General features: G+C 33.8%; 1 protein-coding gene across 1 annotated transcript; it reads left to right on the top strand.

The window, feature by feature from the left end:
* Positions 1–6,386: 6,386 nt before the first annotated feature.
* On the top strand, positions 6,387–19,501 carry LOC145617208 (peptide chain release factor APG3, chloroplastic-like). Its single transcript, XM_081671895.1, has 15 exons — positions 6,387–6,613; positions 6,725–6,781; positions 10,234–10,314; positions 10,406–10,463; positions 10,588–10,691; positions 10,852–10,903; positions 12,316–12,365; positions 14,296–14,361; positions 14,442–14,606; positions 16,883–16,955; positions 17,100–17,232; positions 18,139–18,196; positions 18,784–18,831; positions 19,055–19,138; positions 19,235–19,501. The coding sequence occupies exons 1-15, from the start codon at positions 6,458–6,460 to the stop codon at positions 19,304–19,306; spliced, it is 1,257 nt and encodes a 418-aa protein (XP_081528021.1). The 5' UTR covers positions 6,387–6,457; the 3' UTR covers positions 19,307–19,501.
* Positions 19,502–23,266: the final 3,765 nt, after the last annotated feature.

Below are 23,266 nucleotides of genomic sequence, written 5' to 3' on the forward strand. Positions count from 1 at the left end.
AAATCTAGTAAACTTAAGGCACAAACTTTTAAATAAAACGGATGTTCAGTAAATTACTAAACATCCGTTATAAAGTGATAATAAAATACACAAAAGTTACACTAAAACGCACAAAAGTTACTCAACATATATATTTATATTTCATTGATAAATTTGACAAAAGTGACACAAAATTTGACAAAAGTGCTCCTGATGTACAGTAAAGTACTAAAAACAAGGTGTATACAAAAGTTTTCCAACTTAAGGAGTTTTGGGGGCATTTGACTCTTTGGGTCTAATTTGAAGTTAAAATTGATAAAAAATGATCATATATAGCCTGTTTTTCCTACTTGAAAATACCTCAAATAACGTGATTACGTGAAACACGTAAAATGAGGCATTTTCGATCATTTTTGTCGATTCTGACCTGAAATTGGGGCCATAGTGCTAAAATGTCTCCTTAAAAACCTATGAGGAACATGTTTTGCGCATGAAATCGAAGAACTTTTTAACTTGTTAGATTTAACGGTTTTCTTGCAATATGTGATAAAAAACAATATTTAGAATTTATGTTTTTGTGGTAAAATAAAAATTTTAGAAGTTTTGGTGGTATAATATATTTTTTTGTGGTAAAAGTGAAAAAATCACAATTTTATAATTTAACTAGGTTAGAATCCGTGCAATGCACGGTTATATAAAACCTATTCTAAATTTGTACATTTTAAAAATAAATCGTTATTATACATGAATATAAATAAGAATTACGTACATGTTATAATTTTAAAACTAGTGTGTGTCCCGGGCGATGCCCAGGGTTGCTAATTTGTGTATTTCTATAATTTGGTAATTATGTTCAACGATTTATAATGTGTGTGGTTCGAGCGTTGTCTCGGTTGTCACTTTTTTTTTTAAACCTCATATGCATTTATATTCTAGTCTTGTGAAAAATAAATGAATCACATAATTCACATCATCACCTCTAATGTACTTAATAAATGAATAGAATATATAATATTATATGAAAGTTAAAACATTAATTAAAGTTGGTTGAGATGGTAAACGTATTACATTTATGTATCGGAGGTTTTGGGTTTGAATCTAGCCTAAAGTATGTTTTATTTTGTTAAATGATGGTAAGCTTACATGACACATATACTTTGGATGTGATGTGGCATTATGACATGACGTATTTACTGTGAAGAGTGCCTTGTGGCACTGTTTTAATATATAGTATAGATTTTTATTTTCATCAAAATTACGATATAGTATCTGTTCAACGTTGTCTGATTCTTAGTGCAATGTACAAGGTCATTTATTAGTGTGGTATTTAAAATTGTTTCAATTTCCTATAATAATCTGATAGGTTTTTTTTTTAAAAAAAAAACACATAAATTGATTGTAACACCCCAATAATTCTCCCTTTTACAAATCACTTACTTTAAATAATAGTGGAGAACTATTGACATGTTACCGCCACGTGTTAAAACGTTAAGGCTTTATCAAAGTATCGCAGCGGAAAATCAAACTTAAGTCTTTAAAATAACATAGTTTAGAAAACGAATAAGTCAAAGCTTACAAATTGGAACCATAAAGGCCCTTATTTAAAACCAAACCAATAATCAAAGTCCAAAACATAAATGAAATAGCAAAGCATAAATAAGTTCAACACAAAGAACGAATACTCTCAATCACACCAATCCCTTGACAATGCGTATGTCAAATCCCCGAACTTCACATCATCAAGCTAACCTGTGCAATACTGCTCCCCAATAATACAAGTGTAATAATTGGATCATCACAGGGTCATTGAAAGGCGAAGGCCATGACCAAAAGAAAACACACATAAAAGCACGCAATCAGCAAAGCTGAGTACATACAAGCTACAACGTACAAAACCTAGCATGCTCAACTAATTAAAGTAAATAAACATACAACTCGAATTCATTAATCAAGACTCCACACTTAAACAATTTAATTGACTCAACATACAATCTGACCAATTCTAAACACTTGACTCTTTATATTTAATTCATTAATTTAATTTGGAGTAAGCAATAGACGAGGTTGTCCAATCCACCAAATCATTTTGGTCCCAAATGACCATTTGAAATAACAGTTTAGCGCGATGCAAGAATGGGCGCGACTCCATTCTCACAAAGTTAGTCTAGGATCCCATCTAACTTTCATTATAAAATAAAATGTAAATACCAAAGAGAAGAGGACATGTTGATCAAACAAGCCTCGAAAAGCCACGGGCTACCACCGTGTACCCCAACCCATAATTGTCAATACTCTAGAAGTGCACGCTTTCCAGAGTTTTATTGCTCATCCATGTTTCACTTTACGTGATTACAATTTTAATTAATAGCCGACTCATTCAAGAAGACCATACATAACAATCATACATCAATTCATTTTTAATCTTATTTAGGACAATGGTGATCACAACACAAATTGACCTTTAATTCCATTAAACTTCCAAATTATCCAAAATTGTTGAACATAGTCAACTCACCTAGCCATTTCGGCTTAATCCACCTTTACTCAACATACTAACAAGTTATGATTGAGTACTAAATAAATAATAATAACCTTGTGGAATAATTAATAAATTCATTCCACTTAAACCATTCAATTCCAATCCTTTAATAATCCAAATGTGGTTAACAAACCAATCCAATAAAATTATGCTTGTATCAACATTCCATTTATCCAATATAATTCAACATGTTTGCATCCATAATTCCATACAAACATAATCAATTCACCAAAACATGTTTCATAAACATAAGCACATGAACTAAATCAATGTGTAACCAAACAATTTCCATCCAAGTGTTCCCTAATCATGAAACTAAGTTCTTTCCTTTCGGTACCTAACATGATACTACTTATAACGAAGTAGACATGTACGTACCTCGTGTAAACAATCCTTTGCGCCACTTTTAATTAATTAAAAATCTCCTAGAGAAAAATCACTTCCTAGAAAACAAAGGGAATGAGGGCCACCAGTCCCACCACCACACCACCACCACACATCCACCTCAAACCTTCACTCTCCATGTAATCCCCCGTATTTTTAAATATATTATTAATGAAATTATATTTTATTCTTAATATTTATTTGTATTTTTTCGGATTTAATTTTAAAAGTTTCAAATTATTTTTGGGGTTGATAAACGATTTTATTACAAAGAACTTTTTATGAACCTTTCTTCAATAATTTATGTCCAACAAACAAACCAAACTCACTTTCCTTTCTTAATTGGCCCATTAATTTTATGAGGCCCAAGCTTAAAACTAACCCTACACCACTCTCTCTCCTATAAATACCCCATACATCCCCAAAATTTCCCCACACAAAGGTTAGTCATATTTTCTTTCTCTTTTGTTCTATTAATTTGTGTAATTATAATTATTGATTATGGGTTTTGATTTTATTGTTTGAAATCAATTTAATTAGTATCAAATTGTATTTTGATGATTAAACTTTATAATTTCAGATTTTATAAATGTTATAATTTTCAGATTTTGTAAATTTAATAACCTAGGGTTTTTAATTATTGAAAATCATGTTTTTAGGGTTTTTATGAACAATTGATTTAGGGCTTTTATAGTAATGATGTTTTGAAATTTTGGTGATTATACTACTAATTAGTTTCCAGATTATTTTGAACACGTAAATTCGTGTTTTAATGTTTAGATTTCGGTTCGTTAATATTAATCCCGTTTTAATCCCGATCAGGTTCTGAACTCATCCGATTTTGACGAAATAGTAGTGTTTTCCATGTGGAAACGATGTTTTAAGAAAGACTCACTACCTTTGGTAGTGAGCACCACCCTCTCGTGGCCAAATTCTGCCTCTGAATATGATTTTCGGGCAGTTATTCATTTTTAACGAAGTTTTTTTTTACGCTTAAAATTTTATCCTTGAGTTTGATTAATAAAATTAATTATGTTTAAAGTTAATTAAGCATATAAATATGTTTTTTTTTTTTATTTTAATAAGTTTTTCATCATATTATATTGTTGGAAATTACTTGGGATAGTAATATTAATTGTTGGTTGTTTTCTAGGAAGTGATTATTCCCTAGAAGAATTTTAAGTGATTAAAAGTGGATCAAAGGATTGTTTGTACGAGGTACGTACATGTCTACTTCGTTATAAGTAGTATCATGTTAGGTACCGAAAGGAAAGAACTTAGTTTCATGATTAGGGAACACTTGGATGGAAATTGTTTGGTTACACATTGATTTAGTTCATGTGCTTATGTTTATGAAACATGTTTTGGTGAATTGATTATGTTTGTATGGAATTATGGATGCAAACATGTTGAATTATATTGGATAAATGGAATGTTGATACAAGCATAATTTTATTGGATTGGTTTGTTAACCACATTTGGATTATTAAAGGATTGGAATTGAATGGTTTAAGTGGAATGAATTTATTAATTATTCCACAAGGTTATTATTATTTATTTAGTACTCAATCATAACTTGTTAGTATGTTGAGTAAAGGTGGATTAAGCCGAAATGGCTAGGTGAGTTGACTATGTTCAACAATTTTGGATAATTTGGAAGTTTAATGGAATTAAAGGTCAATTTGTGTTGTGATCACCATTGTCCTAAATAAGATTAAAAATGAATTGATGTATGATTGTTATGTATGATCTTCTTGAATGAGTCGGCTATTAATTAAAATTGTAATCACGTAAAGTGAAACATGGATGAGCAATAAAACTCTGGAAAGCGTGCACTTCTAGAGTATTGACAATTATGGGTTGGGGTACACGGTGGTAGCCCGTGGCTTTTCGAGGCTTGTTTGATCAACATGTCCTCTTCTCTTTGGTATTTACATTTTATTTTATAATGAAAGTTAGATGGGATCCTAGACTAACTTTGTGAGAATGGAGTCGCGCCCATTCTTGCATCGCGCTAAACTGTTATTTCAAATGGTCATTTGGGACCAAAATGATTTGGTGGATTGGACAACCTCGTCTATTGCTTACTCCAAATTAAATTAATGAATTAAATATAAAGAGTCAAGTGTTTAGAATTGGTCAGATTGTATGTTGAGTCAATTAAATTGTTTAAGTGTGGAGTCTTGATTAATGAATTCGAGTTGTATGTTTATTTACTTTAATTAGTTGAGCATGCTAGGTTTTGTACGTTGTAGCTTGTATGTACTCAGCTTTGCTGATTGCGTGCTTTTATGTGTGTTTTCTTTTGGTCATGGCCTTCGCCTTTCAATGACCCTGTGATGATCCAATTATTACACTTGTATTATTGGGGAGCAGTATTGCACAGGTTAGCTTGATGATGTGAAGTTCGGGGATTTGACATACGCATTGTCAAGGGATTGGTGTGATTGAGAGTATTCGTTCTTTGTGTTGAACTTATTTATGCTTTGCTATTTCATTTATGTTTTGGACTTTGATTATTGGTTTGGTTTTAAATAAGGGCCTTTATGGTTCCAATTTGTAAGCTTTGACTTATTCGTTTTCTAAACTATGTTATTTTAAAGACTTAAGTTTGATTTTCCGCTGCGATACTTTGATAAAGCCTTAACGTTTTAACACGTGGCGGTAACACGTCAATGATTCTCCACTATTTTATTTAAATTAAGTGGTTTGGAAAAGGGAGAATTATTGGGGTGTTACACTCCACCGTTTCCAGCCACCAAACCACTCGCCGCACCTCCCTTCGCTGGTCATCCCCGCCCCTTGCAAAACCTCCCTCAACCCCGAAAAATTACCCTCATCCCCGAATAAACCCTAGAAACCATTCTCCCTCGCCGTTTTGAGGTACGACAACCTCTGACGAGGGTTGAGGGAGGTGTGAAAAGGGGCAGCGATGAAGTTTATCGAGGGATGGGCGACGTGCGAACAGGTGCGAACAGATCGACGATTCCGGTGCAGGGGAGAGTCGGCGAGCGGCGGCGAAGGTCGGTGAGGGGTGGCGAGGGTTGGGGGAGGGGCGACGAGGGTCAGGTAGGACGATGGTAGGGTTTTCCGGTGGTTGGGTAGGTAGGAAGGTGGTGATGTGGTGGTAGTAGGGAATGGGAATGGAAATACCTAGAGGGTTGGGGAATGGAATTAGAAGGATTTGGGGGAATGGAGGGGGTAACGAGAATGAAAAAAAAGGGCTAACAAACATCAAAAAAGGGAATCAGGGGGTTAATTCCCTTTCTCTTTGATGAATACCTCCAACCAAATGGCCCCTAAAAATACAGGGTATTATGCTAGTATAGAATTTGTTACCGGATTATTTGCTTATTTATTAAATAAGCAAATGAACAAATAAATGAAATAATTCGGGTATAGTCTCTTTGGAGACATCTGATAAAATTGGAGCGATACATAAATAATTCGGGTATACGTTACAAAGAGCAATAGAGCATATTATCCACAATTTCATTCTCCGCGCCATATAAGCTCTTTTATCTTCTAGTCTTGTACTCTCTCTCTCAAACAGCCATGAATGGTCTATCAACGAGCTTCAATCTTCGGGTCTCAGCGCCCTCAAATCGCTTCCTTTCTACGCAAGATTTCGCTCGCAGCCGCCGAACTCCCAGCTTTCTTCTATGGCCGTCCCCGAAGTTTCGCCGGAGCTCCGGCATCGTTTGCATGGCTGTTTGTTTTCTATTTCCGTTTATCTCAATTTTTTCTCAATTTCATTAAATTAAAATTTATGAATATTTTTTTGCGAATTTATTGTTTTTTATTTAATTTTTTTTTTTGCAGGAACCTTATCTTATTGCTAAGCTTGAATCTGCTGAAAAGACGTGGAAAGAGTTGTCGGTATGTAAAAAATTATCAATTGTTTGGCGCCCTTTTTTTTTTGTCTTGATTTCTGCTATTTAATTATGATTTTTTGGAAAATATTGGTGGAATTTGGATGTAGTTGCTAGATATTTGTGTTCTATAGTATTTGTGATTGTTTATGTTGTGCCGAAATCAGAAACAAAATGTGGAAACGGAGAAATGTGGAAATGCAATTATTTCATGCGATTAGGAAATGCGAAAATGATAGAATTAAATTATGAGTATTTTTTTTTTTTGAAATTTTAAACAAAAAGGAGTGAGGTGAAGATGGTATTGAAGGCTTATATTGATTGATTGAAGAGTGAGGTAAAGATGGTATTGGAGTTATTTTGGCTTATTTGAAGAGGTATTGGAATGGAAAGGTCATTTTGTAACGGTAAAGAGACTAACAATGTGTTTGGATAGATTAGAGGGGAGGAAAAGAAGGGGAGGGAGGAGAAGGGGTGGGAAGGGAAGGGGAGGGGACGGAAGAAAGAAGAGTTTTCCTTCCAAATCTCTCCATTGTTGGAGAGATTAATTTCTTGCAATTCTATCCCTCCATTTCTCTTCCTTCCACATTTGCTATCCAAATGAGAGATTATCTATCCCTCAATTTCTCTTCCCTTCCTTTCCCTCTATTTCCATCAATCCAAACAAAGTGTAAAAGGGAGAAAAACTTGCTAGTTAATCAAGAAGCCAATTTCCCTTAGATTTTGAGTTTCCGAGTTTTGGCAATGGGAAATGTGACTTTAATGAGAGTTCCATGCATCTAGCTGAGGAAAATAAGACAATATATCCCCGGAGTTTAACTTTTTTATAATTGGAAAATGGGTGGTTATTATGTAACTCTCATAAAATGGAGAATGGGATGTATCGGTGACACTTGATTGTAAGATAGTTGATCAATAGAACCTCGACTTAGAAATGGAAGAAGCCGAAGAACAATGGTTTGCACTTTCGCATAGCAAAGTTCAGGAGCCCTTTTCTTGTTAAAAGTATGTGTTGAGACCCCATGGAAGGATGTTTCTATGTAAGATGCCCCCATCCATCCACAAACACACACATGCACTTGAAAATTACAGATTTAACTACCAACTAATTCAAAGGGAGTTTATCATTTCTTTGCTAAATGTTTTTGGGGATATAATTCTCTTGTACTATTAACGGCCCATTTGGTAGCCAATAATAAGTAATAGTAATAGGAATGAATTTGAGTGTAATGCAAGGAAAGTCGCATTATAATGTCCATGATAATGCCATATTATTCTCAAGCTTAGATTTTTTTTTTCCTTCATAAATCTCCATTCCTACCCAATACCACTCCCCAAGTCTTAATGGATGGTAATGAAAACATTGAAATATTTGAGGTAAATTAGGACCTCGGTGATTGCTGTATGATTTTATATATATATATATATATGTGTTTATTTTTTCTACATATATACAAGTATACAACGCATGAACACAATAACATTCCCATTACCTACATTTATTATCACCTACCAAATGGGTCGTGAATGGTTTAGCTTTCTTTTTACAATCCTACAGTATGGTGTACCCTTAACCTTTTCCACCAAAATTTAGACCGACTTATTTTATAATCTGGGCCTTTAACCAATTGTAACTGGAAAAGGATAGCTCCTATTGGATGGTTCTCCTCAATGAAGATTACTGTTTGCCTTTCATTTTCTCAGGTTTATAAGGAACTCAAAAGTGAGAGAAGGGGCGTTATGAGTTTATGGCTTCCATTTTCATAATCATGTCTGTACTCTGTAGTCTCTGTATGCATTAATGGTTTTACTTAGGAGTTAGGGAGACTAGGAGAAGCATGCCCCTTATATGCTTGGGAGTTTCTATTCCATTGCTAATTGAAACATTATTTCAGCTTGTAAGTGGTTTGACACTCCTCCTCCCTGAAGTCAAATTTTAACACTTCTCTCAAATTTAAGAGGATGGGGTAATATACAATTTTAACTGTTAAATACCAACTGTTTGGGTGACTAGGGTCTGTCTTAGATTCCTGATCATGTAATATTGATGGCTTTTTCCAGGTCCCAACAGCACACTATATATCAAGTGACCTGCTAAAGTACACTTGAACCAATGACTTCATTATTGTGTATCACACTTGATATAAATTGACTTGCTAACAGTACACTTAAACCGATGATTTCCTAACTATTATGGGCTTAACTGTCAAACAATACCCTGCAACTCGATTGTGGCATTTAAACTCATGCCACAAGCTACCAGCTGCTTGCTTCCTCTTTCATGAGTCATGGGGTAGCCTACTACGTGGCTTGGGCATGGCTTGATAACAAAGTGACTCAATTCCAAATGCTTAAATTGCACTAAATCCTTTTTGAACGGACGATTCTTTGTAATACTGCTTAAGTGTACTATTCAGAATATAATATAAAGTATACTCGCTGTTGGCAGAACCGCAGAAGCTAATAATACATTTGTAATAATGGTAATAATTAGAAGTACATGCCAGCTCCACATGAATAGTCAGCTAAATGCCTATGCTGCAAAAGAAATATCTCTCTTCACTGTTGCAGAAACAAGTGCAATTTTTAGAATCAGTTATTTATTTAATGCATTCTTCCTTACCTTCGTCAGTGGGTTAAGCAGGAAGTAGAGGGGAAATCCATGTGTTAGTGAGACCATCATTCCTTTGTTATGTTGCCCTCTTTGGTTAGCACTCTGTTAAAAGAATTACTTTAGAGTTATGACTGTCGGATGTAATATATTATTTTTTTTGGGTTGGGGGGGGGGGGGGTGTTGGTGCAAATTCTTTCCAAGTGATTTCAAGAACAACATTCATATAAAACAATTTTATACTTCTTTGTCTTGTTTTAGTCCAAGTCTAGCTCATTTTTCTCTTTAAGCTGATCCATATGAGTTTGTTTTGAGCTATTGTGTTTGATGGGCTCGTCCCTTGTGTGTTTTGGTGACATCATTGCTATTGGGAGTCAGGTTGTTAGCATATGTCTGGATTTGAGTCAGGGTGTATTTTGGTGCCTATGCATGTCAGTTGCATGCTTTTGAGCCAATGCACAGGTGTGCGTTGGATGACAGAGTTGTGCAGTAAATTCGTTTCTACCTATGGTTGTTGCTAACACATTATTAGTGAACTATGTAAATCTGTGTGCTCTTGTTGTCTTTTCATTAATCTTTCTTGCATCAGTACAACATGTAATACTATGCATATGCGGTTATTTGACCTGCAATTTTCATTGCTCTATTTATCCTTCGCGTTTGTCAAACTTCTTGATTTTGTTGTTTAGTAATGTCTTGACTCCATAACTTATAATGTGTGAGAAACTGAAAACCAAATCAGTTAAAATTGTTTGGAAAGATAATGGGCAGTATGGTTTAACGTCATCTATCCTATTCGTTTGCTTAATGCTGTTAAGTTATAAATCAATCACTGTGATGAATGACAGGTCAAGCTTGGTGATCCAGATGTAGTCTCAAACCCAAGTGAGTACCAAAAACTAGCACAGTCTGTTTCAGAGCTTAATGAGGTAATTCTGGTTCTGTTATGCTGTCCCTCTTAATCTTGGCACATCTTTATCGGCCATGAACTTATCTTTTATAAATTGAATGATTTATTAGGTGGTCTCAACCTATCGTAAATTTAAGGATTGTGAGAAGCAATTAGAAGATGCTAAAGGTTATTATCTTTCTCTTACTATACTATATAACTCAGTCAAATATCTTGTCAAATCATAATAAATGAACTTGTCATTACATAGGGTACAATTCTAAAAGGTCTATATTTTTTTTTCTTATGACAGCGCTAGCAAAAGAAGAAGACATGGATGAAGATATGGAACAAATGATTGCAAGTGAAGTAGAAACTTTGAACAATGAACTCAAAGAGCTTGAGGAGAGTATAAAGGTGAATCTTTCTTCACTAGCTATCTAATTCACAATGTTTCTACCTCTATTTGCTTATTATATTCGGATATTCCATTATGATACATATATCTCATGTATTTTTTATTTGTCAGACATTGTTTTTACTGAAAATCTAATTTTGTACATTGCAATATGGACAGATGCTGCTTCTTCCTGCTGATCCCCTTGATGCTCGGAATATATTGCTTGAAGGTAAAATATGATCTTTTCCAGTATTTACCTGCAATTGTTTATGTATAGTAGTCCATATTGGCCATAGGAAACACCAGAATACTAAGAACTAAGTTAGCTTAGACATCATTAATGGCAGAAAATAAGGGAAGGAGAAGATGATATGTTAAGTTAAACTGAAATTACAGAAGCGTAAAGGATATATTTGCTTTTGAGAGGCTTGGTTCTCTTGTCTCTTGCAATTAGCATCTAAATGCTAAACTACTCTCATCAATATTCAACATCCTCTCTCTCCTTCATCTACAAGCCACTAGTAACAGAAAAGTAATGCTACTCCCTAAAGTGCCCCACCCCCTTCCTTATTGTCAATTATCTTACGTCACTGATTCTGCTCGCCATGCTCCTAGATCAACTACAATTGCATAGCCCCTTTATCTTGAACTTCAGGCCAGGATATTTTTTGCATTATGCTAGAACTTTAAGGTGAAAAATGAAATATGGGATGGAAGTGGCTGTGAGACTGTTATAGACTAGCAAATCTGACTTGTATACTTTACTGATTAAGAAAAATTTAAAGGGGAAAGCTTGGAAATTTGATTAAACTGATTAATATTTTCTTACAAAAGGTAGTAGGTTTAGCCTACAAAGCTCATATTAGTGACTTGAGGTCACAACTCTCCAAATAGTGACTTTAGGTCACAACTCTCCAAATAGTGACTTTAGGTCACAACTCTCCAAATAGTGACTTTAGGTCACAACTCTCTCAAGGATCCACTCCAAAATTCTGCCTATTTTTTCTTTCCTCCTCTCTCTCTAATTATACTAAAGCTAATGACTCTAACCTAATAATACTAAATTACCAATATTGGCCTTCATATTGCCCTTCCATAAGTTAGTCTATTATAAAGTACTAATGAGCTCTTTATTATTACCTTATTAACTAATGCTTGAATCCTTCATTTTGAATAAAACTATGGAATTTAACCAATTGGTCACAATATACTCCCTTTGTTCCTGAATTTTGACTCACTTTCCTTTTTCGGATATTTTAGAAAGTTTGACACACTTTTACTTTATTCCATTTTGGCTTACCCTTTTTACTTCCTTAATCCTTATCCCTCTTATCCCACATTATTTACACCTTTCTACTCACTCTCTCTTACTTTATCCACTCTTTTCTTACACTCACCAGCATTTTACTCCATCACTCTTACTTTGGTCATCTTTTCATGCACCCACTAACTTTTTCCAACCTTATACAAGAGTCTACAGTAGTTGAACTTTCGGAAATAGAAAGAGCATATCATTTTCATTTATGGGGGCTGGCTTATCAAAAGTACTGACCAAGTAGTTACCATGTTGAAATTCATATCTAAATTTAATATCTAGTTTTGTTTGGTAATGCCACTTTATAATATGTTGTGTTATTGCAGTTAGGGCTGGTACAGGAGGTGATGAAGCTGGAATTTGGGTTGGTGATCTTGTAGGTACATATCTCTTTTCCTGCTTTCAAATATTACTAAGACATGATTTTGTGTACTTATACTATATTTGTCTTAGAATTGCCGCCTTAAATTATTTATTTATATTGAAATGAAAGTAAAATATGAATCTATGCAGGATTGTTAATTTCTTCACTGTAAGATCCTATGTTCGATTAATGAAAATTTGATTTCACTGTAAGATGGGCCACATAAGCATGCCATGTAGGCAAGAATTTAAAATAATATTTGATGAATACAATGTATAACTTATGAGTTATGACTAATAAAATGCAGGAGTTATTTTTTTCTGGGGCCTGGCCCCTCGTGAGCACCCCCCAAAAAAAAAAAAAAAAAAAAAAAAAAAATTATGAGTTATGACTAAATAAAATGCTGGAGTAGATTAGGGTAATATCAAAGTTAGTTGTTTTTGAAAATTAAACAATAACCATTTTTAAACATTCATTCAAATATAATTCTACTCAGACTCGTCTGTGAGTGCTTAACAATAATGTGACCAACATATGTCATATAATTGATATGATATTATGAGTATAATAAAATAGTAAAAGATGTATCCCTAAAGATGAGTTTACAGAGTTTCAAAAGTGTGTAAGCAACAAGAAAAGGCACAAAGATTCGCTCAAGAATCACCCAATAAACAAGCAAGCACTAAGCTCCACTCAATATTCAATACTAGTATTTAATACTCAACGCCCTCAATGTTTACATTATGTGGCATTATGCCAATATTTTTAATAAAGCCCATAATATATGCCAATTACTCGTAAAGCCCAAACCCTAAACATCTTATTTTATTCGTGAACTAACCATATAGCCGTGGCTTAAAAAAGATTACCAATATTTGTAACAAAAAATTTCTAGACCATTCTAGACCATATATTTTACAAGTATCCTCAGAAATCTCATCTTATATACCTTGACATAAGTAGATGGATGAAAATGGTTGCTTCTCCACATCAATTTAAATTACTTTTGTTTCTTGATGACGAAATAATATATTTCACCTTTAGTCTCATCGTTTTGGAATCTTTCATGAACCAATTGCATTTTACTTTTTATTGGTTTACATGGGAAATGAAAATTATGGAAAGTTACTTAAGTTGTGAAATTCATATCTTAGACATGTTTGGCTGACTTTAGTGCTCTGTTTAGGAAGCTGTAACTCTTATTGATGGATTTCTCCAAAACACTGGGACCATGTGGAATTTGATTTATGGATTTCGTCCTAATCAATAGTTGAAGGTGTTAACATTTAAAAATATCAAATGACCCCTAAATGGTAGTCATTTACACCCTTGCCAACTCTCTTTGTCAAATCCTGATCCACCCCTTCCTTCATCAGATAAGAATATCTTTTTTTTTTCATCTACTGTTGCCATTAACATAGTCACCCCATAAAAAATTCTAACATTGTAACAATTAAATTTTAAGACCTCATGTCCATGTATTCTAGCATTCATGCCAAACCCCAATCAATATTTAATTCTTCTTTATATGCTATCTTTTAAAAATTGCCTACACTTCTCATCTTTAGTCTAAGAGGGCAGGAAAACTGCTCATTGTTAACAACTTGAAATTAAATGAATAAATTGGAACCCTAGAGCCAAAAAAAATTACGATTTATTGCCGCAAATCAGTTTCTTGTACTATATTGTACCACTCAAGTTGTAGGCTACTCTTTACATCCTTCAGTATCCAATTCCGGAATGAATTTCTGAGGTATGTGTATGGGTGCTGTCACTATCCTATTAATGAATCCTCCACCCACTTTTCCTCCACTTACACCCCTATAAAGACTCAAAAGCAAAATTAAAAATTTTCTTGTGGTAGTAGTTAATATCATGTGGATCTTATGTGAGTTATTTCTTTGTTGTTATTTTAGTTAGCATATTTTCTTGCAATTCGTAGGTGCGCATGTATCAGAAGTACAGTGAGCGGAATTCATGGAAGTTTACACCAATATCATATTCAGAGGTATGTAGTTCTTACATGCCAAATTACAAATTTACCATTAAATTCTTGTTGTACATTGATGAAGTTCTGATTTTCAAAAGGCTGAAAAAGGAGGATATAAAACATTTGTGATGGAGATAAAAGGAAAGCGTGTGTATAGCAAACTGAAATACGAGTCTGGCGTGCACCGAGTTCAGCGTGTTCCTCTGACAGAAACCCAGGGTCGTGTGCACACTTCTACTGCAACTGTAGCCATCATGCCTGAGGTATACTCTTTTATCATCTTTCAATAAAGGACTTCATCCTTGTTTCAAAACGTTATTTCTGGACAGCTATTGCTGTTATGCAAAGTTTGTGAAGTTATATGCCTTAAATTTGCTATGATTGCATATTTTGACCATTGTGTTAGGCATGGCAGAAAGGCACTGATATCTAAATATGCTACATTGCTACGTCTCTTCTGAACCTCTATACAACATGCTGGCTTTAGTCTTTTACTTAAATATTGCTCTTTCAAATTCCGTAATCCAAATTGAAAATACAATCATAGATGTGATGCACATGCTATATTGTCTTATGTTAATCATCTCCCGTGTGCATTGTCATATACTTCGTATATTTTTGTAAATCAACAGTTTTTCTTGCTTCTTGTCACCTATGAAGCACAAAAAGTCTAGAGCTTCCTTTTGGAGGTGTTTAAATTGTAAACATGTCTATTAGTCAGACAAATGGTGGAAAATGTTTAAATATTCACTTTGGCTGTTGAAACCTTAAAACATCAAACTTATATGTTATTGCTATGTATGAGTCTTATTTCTATGACAATGTCCACAAATGCATCTACGAGACCTAAGAGAGATTGACATCAAGAGTTTATGCCTTAAAGCCTGTAGGGGGTGGGGGAGATGATGTCCACGACTTGGGCTAATTGGAATCCACATCAAAAAGGTTTGGGAGTCCTAAAGGATGTGTGGAGGAAAGCCATTAACATGCTTGTGTTGCTTCAAACAAACTTAGAAACTAGGCTAAGGCGATCATGCAAGATAGATTGGTAGCCATGATTATACAAAAAATCTCAAAGGATTATTAGGGTTTTGATATCCTTATTGGGAACATTTTGAAGTTCATGGGTTTAAGAAAGCTCTTGCACAATGAGTGTTCAATCTTCAATGTGATTAAAAACTGGCTTTTTTCTACGGAGAATTGTGATTACTCCCGATCAGACTAACACATCATACATGGAAAAGTCCTCAATGAGTGAAGTGTAGGGGCAAGTTTTGGACATGGTTCAAACCATGGGGGACTTTGTGAAACTTGAGAACCTTTTGGGAAACGGTGGAATTAGTGTTGAAATAGGGAAATTAATGGGTATGGTTCGGTGTGTGTTAGTCATTTAGTTATATCTCATGCCACGTCTTTGTATTAATAATTTTAATAGGCAACATGCATTGTGGGAAATAAAATCGGTTAAGTGGTTACAGCCATCCGTTTTATAAACTAAGAAGCGTGGGGCTCAAAGAGCATAGTGGGAGCCTGGAGGTGGTTGCCTCCACTACCTGAAAGATAGGGATTAAGCCTTAAGGTAATTTCCAGAAGTGGATATCAGTTATCACTAGTGTGGTTAACACTATTGCGGCAATAACCTTGTCATTAATATCATTTGGATATCATATCCCAAACTTCTCACTCTCACCGACTGACCATATGATGGAAATAGAAGGATTATCACAGATATTTGTGTCCTATAGTTTTCGACACCGAAGAATAGGAATTACATTTGGTAAGGCGATGAAAGGCTTCTTCAATCTAGGAAACTGCCAAAAAAACCCCAGTGTTTGAAGGTTTTCCAATAGTTTCATGTCAGCCTTGCCAGCTTTATTTTCAGCTCAATCTATTAGTCCAGTTTATTCTATCACTTAAGCCTTCTTATTTTTGTTGTGTTCTCGAGTCTTGTCAACTTTTGCCAGCTCTATTTTCAGTCCAATCTGTCAATCTGGTTGATTCTACCGTATGTAATATGTTAGACTAATAATTAGCAAAAGAATAATCAAGCTATCACTCCCGTTTGGGAAGGCATGGTTAATGAGTCAGAAGACGAACAAGATTACCTCAAATGGCGATCCATGAGCCCATGAGGTTGAGAAGTAGTTTTCACATTTGACCTAGGGGTAGGAAAGGGCAGGTGTTGCTTAAATTTGTGTTTAAGAAACACTTTGTAATATGTTACATTTTCTACACACCACTCTTCTCTGATCCCTTGTTACCCATATTTCCTCAACGGTGTGTTTGGATAAAGAAATGGGAAAGAAAAGAAGGGGAGGGAGGTGAAGGGGAGGGAAGAAAGATGTGTTTTCCTTCCAAATCTCTCCATTGTTGGAGAGATTAATTTCTTACCATTTAATCCTTCCATTTCTCTCCCCTCCAATTCCTTTCCTTCCTCATTTGTGATCCAAATGAAAGATAATCAATCCCTCTATTTCCCTCCATTTCCTTCAATCCAAACAAAGTGTAAGAATTTGACTGTGGCTTGTGCTGTAATCAGGTTGATGAAGTTGAAGTATTCATTGATCCCAAAGATATTGAACTTACAACAGCAAGATCTGGAGGTGCTGGAGGTATGGATCTTTACAAAACACGTGTTTTATGTGGTGACATCATCATAAATGTTTTTGCAATTCTAAAAGTGTTTTCTTTCTTATGCACAGTCTATGCTCTTAACTTTTTTTTGTCTATTCTCATGCATTTATGTTATAATTCAGGTCAGAATGTGAACAAGGTTGAAACAGCTGTGGATCTTGTCCACAAACCCACTGGAATTCGTATTTTTTGTACAGAAGAAAGGACACAACTTCGAAACAGAAGTCGTGCGATGCAATTATTGAGAGCAAAATTGTAAGGGACAAAATTATTTATACTTGTCACAGTGGAATTTATTCAACTGTACATGCACCTGGTGTTTGACTACTCTTATGCATGAGATGTTTGTGTGGGATCTTATATGTAGAATTCAACAATATAAGTTCGAATAATACAAGTTCAAACAAAATAAGCTGTGATACTAACACAAGTTCAGCTAACTTCAAACAAAATAAGTTCGGATAAGTTAAGGTAGTTTCAAATAATATAAATTCAGACAAAAAAAGTTAATAGAAATAGAACCTAGATTTAGAGGTATCAGAGTATTCTAAGTTTCATTTGAAAAAAATATGTGTGTGTGTGTGAGAGAGAGGGGGACAGTTTGGTCAAATATACGTGATGATCTTTAACCATATCTTATATTTCCTCAAGTACCCGCGATATTCCATACTCCAATATAGGTATTATGAATATTTGACACTTGGGCCAAATACATGTAATTTTATAGAATGACTAAGGGAACACTTGCAATAGTTGAAAACATGCATGTCTGAATATCACTGTGTACCAAGGTATAATGGATATCCCTTGAATTTTTTAGGAGAATCCCTCTAAGTTTAGGACCTTTTTAGTTCTTGTATTCAATAGGATGGAGACCAAACAGATGCTGAATTTCCAGCCAAGTTGCGTAGGAATGATTCGACTTGTTATAATCCTTGACTGTTCAAAAATCGATACCTACTCGTGCTTTCATCATGAAGGGGGATTAAGTCATTACCATGCTTATATGCATTTTTTTTATTCTTGAGGAGTTGAGGAGCATGCCCTTTTATCAATTATGTTTTTGTTGATTTCCAAGATTATGGCATCATTTATTTTTCTGTTTTAAGTGTTCCTCTATTTCTTAAGCTGGATTTACTCACTGATGCAATGATATTGCAGGTATGAAATCAAGTTGCGTGAGCAGCAAGAGGAGATTAGGAATCAGCGAAAGTTGCAGGTTTGACTTTTAAAACACTGGAAAATTGAACTGTATTTTGCTTAGTTGATACATGAATATAAAACTAAGCATGTACTGGCACAGGGACAACATTCTGTTATGTGATTGAGCTTTGTTTGCTACACGATTAGCGTGGATTGCATCCTTTGGATATGTCCTCCACATGAATCTAAAATGATGTATGCCAGTTTTTTTAGAGTTCACCTATGAAAGGCATCTTCTTGTCTTTGTCTTTGGTTATACTGATAGCTAGCCATACATGCTGGTAAACCTAGTTATCTGGGTAGCTGCTGAGTGCTGACAATCAAATTTCTTATCTTGTCATGAAATTGAGCTGTTTAATGGGAAGGGAAAAAAAAAGTCAGTGTAGCAAGGTCATGAACCATGTCTCATTGCCACCATTACAATCTCCATCTGTAGTTAGGATTGGGTCACAAACCTAACATTTACCCAAAATGTTAATTCTCCTACAGAATAGATTGTGTATCCTACTTACTTAGTTATCATAGATTCATAGATGAACAGATAACAGTTTGCTTGTATCATCTTTTCTTTCGAAATGCTCATGTAACTATGCTAAATGATAGGTTGGAACTGGTGCTCGCGCTGAAAAAATTCGAACATATAATTATAAGGTATGATTCTAATTTGCTGTTAGTTGGCCATACAGGATACAGCTCTATGTTATTCTAGAATGATATTAACATTGTGAATATTCTTCTATATGGTAAAAATATAAGTATAAGATAAACTCAAAATACAATGAGTTGAATAGCTTTACTGTCACCCATCCTTGGAGGTGCATTTGGATCTCATTTAATGAGTTGTATGTGATTTTTACAATCTAAATTTCTTCAGGATAATAGGGTGACAGACCACCGGTTAAAAATGAACTTTGAGCTCACGTCTTTCCTGGAAGGCGATATAGAGACAGCTGTCCAGGTAAAACATCTTGCTGGGAGCTTATTGCTCTTAGAGAATTTCGAAATCATTTTGGACAAGCATTTGTTAGTTTACATTCTGGTTGTTTACTTGCAGTCCTGCACAACTATGGAACAGAAAGAGTTATTGGAAGAACTTGCTGCTTCAGTAGGTTCAACAGCCAGCTAAATGGACAATTGCTCGATTCCAATGAGCGCTTTTGGTGAATCAGATTGAGTGTAAATGTGATGTGCGCTTAATGACAGCTGAGCCACTGTTGTAGGATAAAGAGAAATTCTGCTGATTAAAAACATGATCTCTTGTAAATTTTGCTTAAAAGATTAAAACATTATCTTGACAATATTTGAATTTTATAGTAGTTTCTGCACTTTGTGTCATTGTCGAATATTAATTTTTCCAATCTTAGTCTTTGACTCTTCGTGTTAATGCTGCTAGTGATGTCATCCGGTTAATATCCTACAAGTATATAACAAATCATGTTAATATAGCATTATTTTTATTATTTTTGCCTTAAAAATGGCATACTAACATTTCTCTTCTTCTTACTCATACACAAAGGGTACTTCATACTTCCTTTGTTTTTTTTTACTTGATATGTTTCTTTTATTACGCTCGCCAATGTAAAACTTTAGCGATCAATAACTTTAATTTTCCGTAAGTAAAAAATATAAAAGTTATATATTATGATAATACTTATTCAGTCTCGACAAAAAAAAAAGATAATACTTATTCAGACGAATTCAAAAATATTCTACATGAATATGTTTTTTTGTTATATTTTATTCACAAAAGATGGCCAAAGGAGAGGTGGTGAATAGTGTGAAAGTCAAAGCGGGTCAAGTAATAAAGAACGGAGGAAGTAATTTAGAAGAGTTTCTATTGACCAATTATTTACACACGGGTTGTAACACCCCAATAATTCTCCCTTTCCAAAGCACCTAATCTATACTTCTATACTTAATATTTAAAAACACAAACCAAAATTGACACATGTCATCATTCTTTCTCATCTTTCTTTATTCATTCTCCCTCCTAATGTTTTCAAAGAAATTCTCTCTTCATCTCCCCCTTTATTTTTCAACAACTTTTATATTTTGTAATCTTTATTTTAATTCAATAATAAATTAAATTTCCTAAACCTTCTCCTCTTCTCATTATTCCATCTATCAATTCAATTTATTCACATTCATAATTCATTTCTTTAATTTGACCCCTTATCTTCCCCCTCTTCTTATATAAATACAAATTTTCAATAAAGATTTTTTCACACTCATTAAGTTTCAAAAACTAAAAAATTAGAGAAACATCTCTCAAAATTCTATGTGAAATTTCTACAACAATGAGGATGATGATTGAAAAGGGAAATATTGAGGTGGCAAGAATACTATGGAAATTCCATGGGATGACATTATTGTTTGCGTGTCATGGGGCTTTAATTTTGAAGATATTAAGCGCAATATAAGAGACATATATTGGTAAAGACTAAAGAAGAATATCATGCCTTCACATTTGATGTAAAAATTGTAAAATTATAATGAGTGTTTGGTATTTACAAAGTAGTTTTTTGTACAAATTGTTGATTTATTAATAGAGATATGATTTTACGATTTTAAGCCATTTTTTCTACAACTATTAGTCTATTACCACTAATTCATAAAATATTATAATATGTCAAAAGACGATAAAATAATTCATTCAAATAATTTGTAAAGGGTTTTTTTTTTTTTTTGGTGACAAGATAATTTGTAAAGTTTCAAATAAATTTATAACTTAAGCATAACCCGTGCGTAGAACGGGTCCAAAAGCTAGTTTAAATTAAATAGTGGAGAACCATTGACATGTTACCGCCACGTGTTAAAACGTTAAGGCTTTATCAAAGTATCGCAGCGGAAAATCAAACTTAAGTCTTTAAAATAACATAGTTTAGAAAAAACGAATAAGTCAAAGCTTACAAATTGGAACCATATAAGGCCCTTATTTAAAACCAAACTTATGATCAAAATCCAAAACATAAATGAATAGTAAGGCATAAATAAGTTCGACACAAAGAACGAATACGCACACCATCCATTGACAATGCGATTTTCAAATCCGTGAACTTCACATCATCAAGCTAACCTGTGCAATACTGCTCCCTAATAATACAAGTGTAGTAAACTAGTAATTGGATCATCACAGGGTCATTGAAAGGCGAAAGCCATGACCAAAAGAAAACACACACAAAAGCACGCAATCAGCAAAGCTGAGTACATACAAGCTACAACGTACAAAACCAAGCATGCTCAATTAATTATAATAAATAAACCTACAACACGAATTCATTAACCAAGACTCCACACTTAGACAATTCAATTGACTCAACATACTTACTAATTAATTCCAAACACTTGACTCTATATTTAATTTAATTAATTTAGTTTGGAGTAAGCAATAGACGAGGTTGTCCAATCCACCAAATCATTTTGGTCCCAAATGACCATTTGAAATAAAAGTTTAGCGCGATGCAAGAATGGGCGCGGCTCCATTCTCACAAAGTTAGTCTAGGATCCCATCTAATTTTCATTATAAAATAAAATGTAAATACCAAAGAGAAGAGAACATGTTGATCAAACAAGCCTCGAAAAGCCACGGGCTACCACCGTGTACCCCAACCCATAATTGTCAATACTCTAGAAGTGCACGCTTTCCAGAGTTTTATTGCTAATCCATGTTTCACTTTACGTGATTACAATTTTAATTAATAGCCGACTCATTCAAGAAGACCATACATAACAATCATACATCAATTCACTTTTAATTTTATTTAGGACAATGGTGATCACATCACAAGTTGACCTTTAATTCCATTAAACTTCCAAATTATCCAAAATTGTTGAACATAGTCAACCCACCTAGCCATTTCAGCTTAATCCACCTTTACTCAACATACTAATAAGTCATGATTGAGTAATAAATAAAATAAATAACAACCTTGTGGAATAATTAATAAATTCATTCCACTTAAACAATTAAATTCCAATCCTTTAATAATCCAAATGTGGTTAGCAAACCAATCCAATAAAATATGTTTGTATCAACATTCCATACAAACAATTAATCCAATATAATTCAACATGCTTGCATCCATAATTCCATACAAACATAATCAATTCACCAAAACATGTTTCATAAACATAAGCACATGAACTAAATCAATGTGTAACCAAACAATTTCCATCCAAGTGTTCCCTAATCATGAAACTAAGTTCTTTCCTTTCGGTACCTAACATGATACTACTTATAACGAAGTAGACATGTACGTACCTCGTACAAACAATCCTTTGAAACACTTTTAATCACTTAAAATTCTCCTAGGGAATAATCACTTCCTAGAAAACAACCAACAATTAATATTACTAACCCAAGTAATTTCCAACAATATAATATGATGAAAAACTTTATTAAAATAAAAAAAAACATATTTATATGCTTAATTAACTTTAAACATAATTAATTTTATTAATCAAACTCAAGGATAAAATTTTAAGCATAAGAAAAACTTCGTTAAAAATGAAAAACTTCCCAAAAATCATATTTAGAGGCAGAATTTGGCCACGAGAGAGTGGTGCACACTACCAAAGGTAGTGATTCTTTCTTAAAACATCGTTTCCACATGGAAAACACTACTCTTTTGTCAAAATCGGATGAGTTCAGAACCTGATCGGGATTAAAACGGGATTAAAATTAACGAACCGAAATCTAAACATTAAAACACGAATTTACGTGTTCAAAATAATCTGGAAACTAATTAGTATTATAATCACCAAAATTTCAAAATATCACTACTATAAAAGCCCTAAATCAATTGTTCATAAAAACCCTAAAATCATGATTTTCAATAATTAAAAACCCTAGGTTATTAAATTTACAAAATTTGAAAATTATAACATTTATAAAATCTGAAATTATAAAGTTTAATCATCAAAATACAATTTGATACTAATTAAATTGATTTCAAACAATAAAATCAAAACCCATAATCAATAATTATAATTACACAAATTAATAAAACAAAAGAGAAAGAAAATAAGACTAACCTTTTGTGTGGGGAAATTTTGGGGATGTATGGGGTATTTATAGGAGAGAGAG

This window comes from Chenopodium album, chromosome 26, assembly GCF_948465745.1.
Source record: "Chenopodium album chromosome 26, dcCheAlbu1.1, whole genome shotgun sequence".
Lineage (NCBI taxonomy): Eukaryota > Viridiplantae > Streptophyta > Magnoliopsida > Caryophyllales > Amaranthaceae > Chenopodium > Chenopodium album.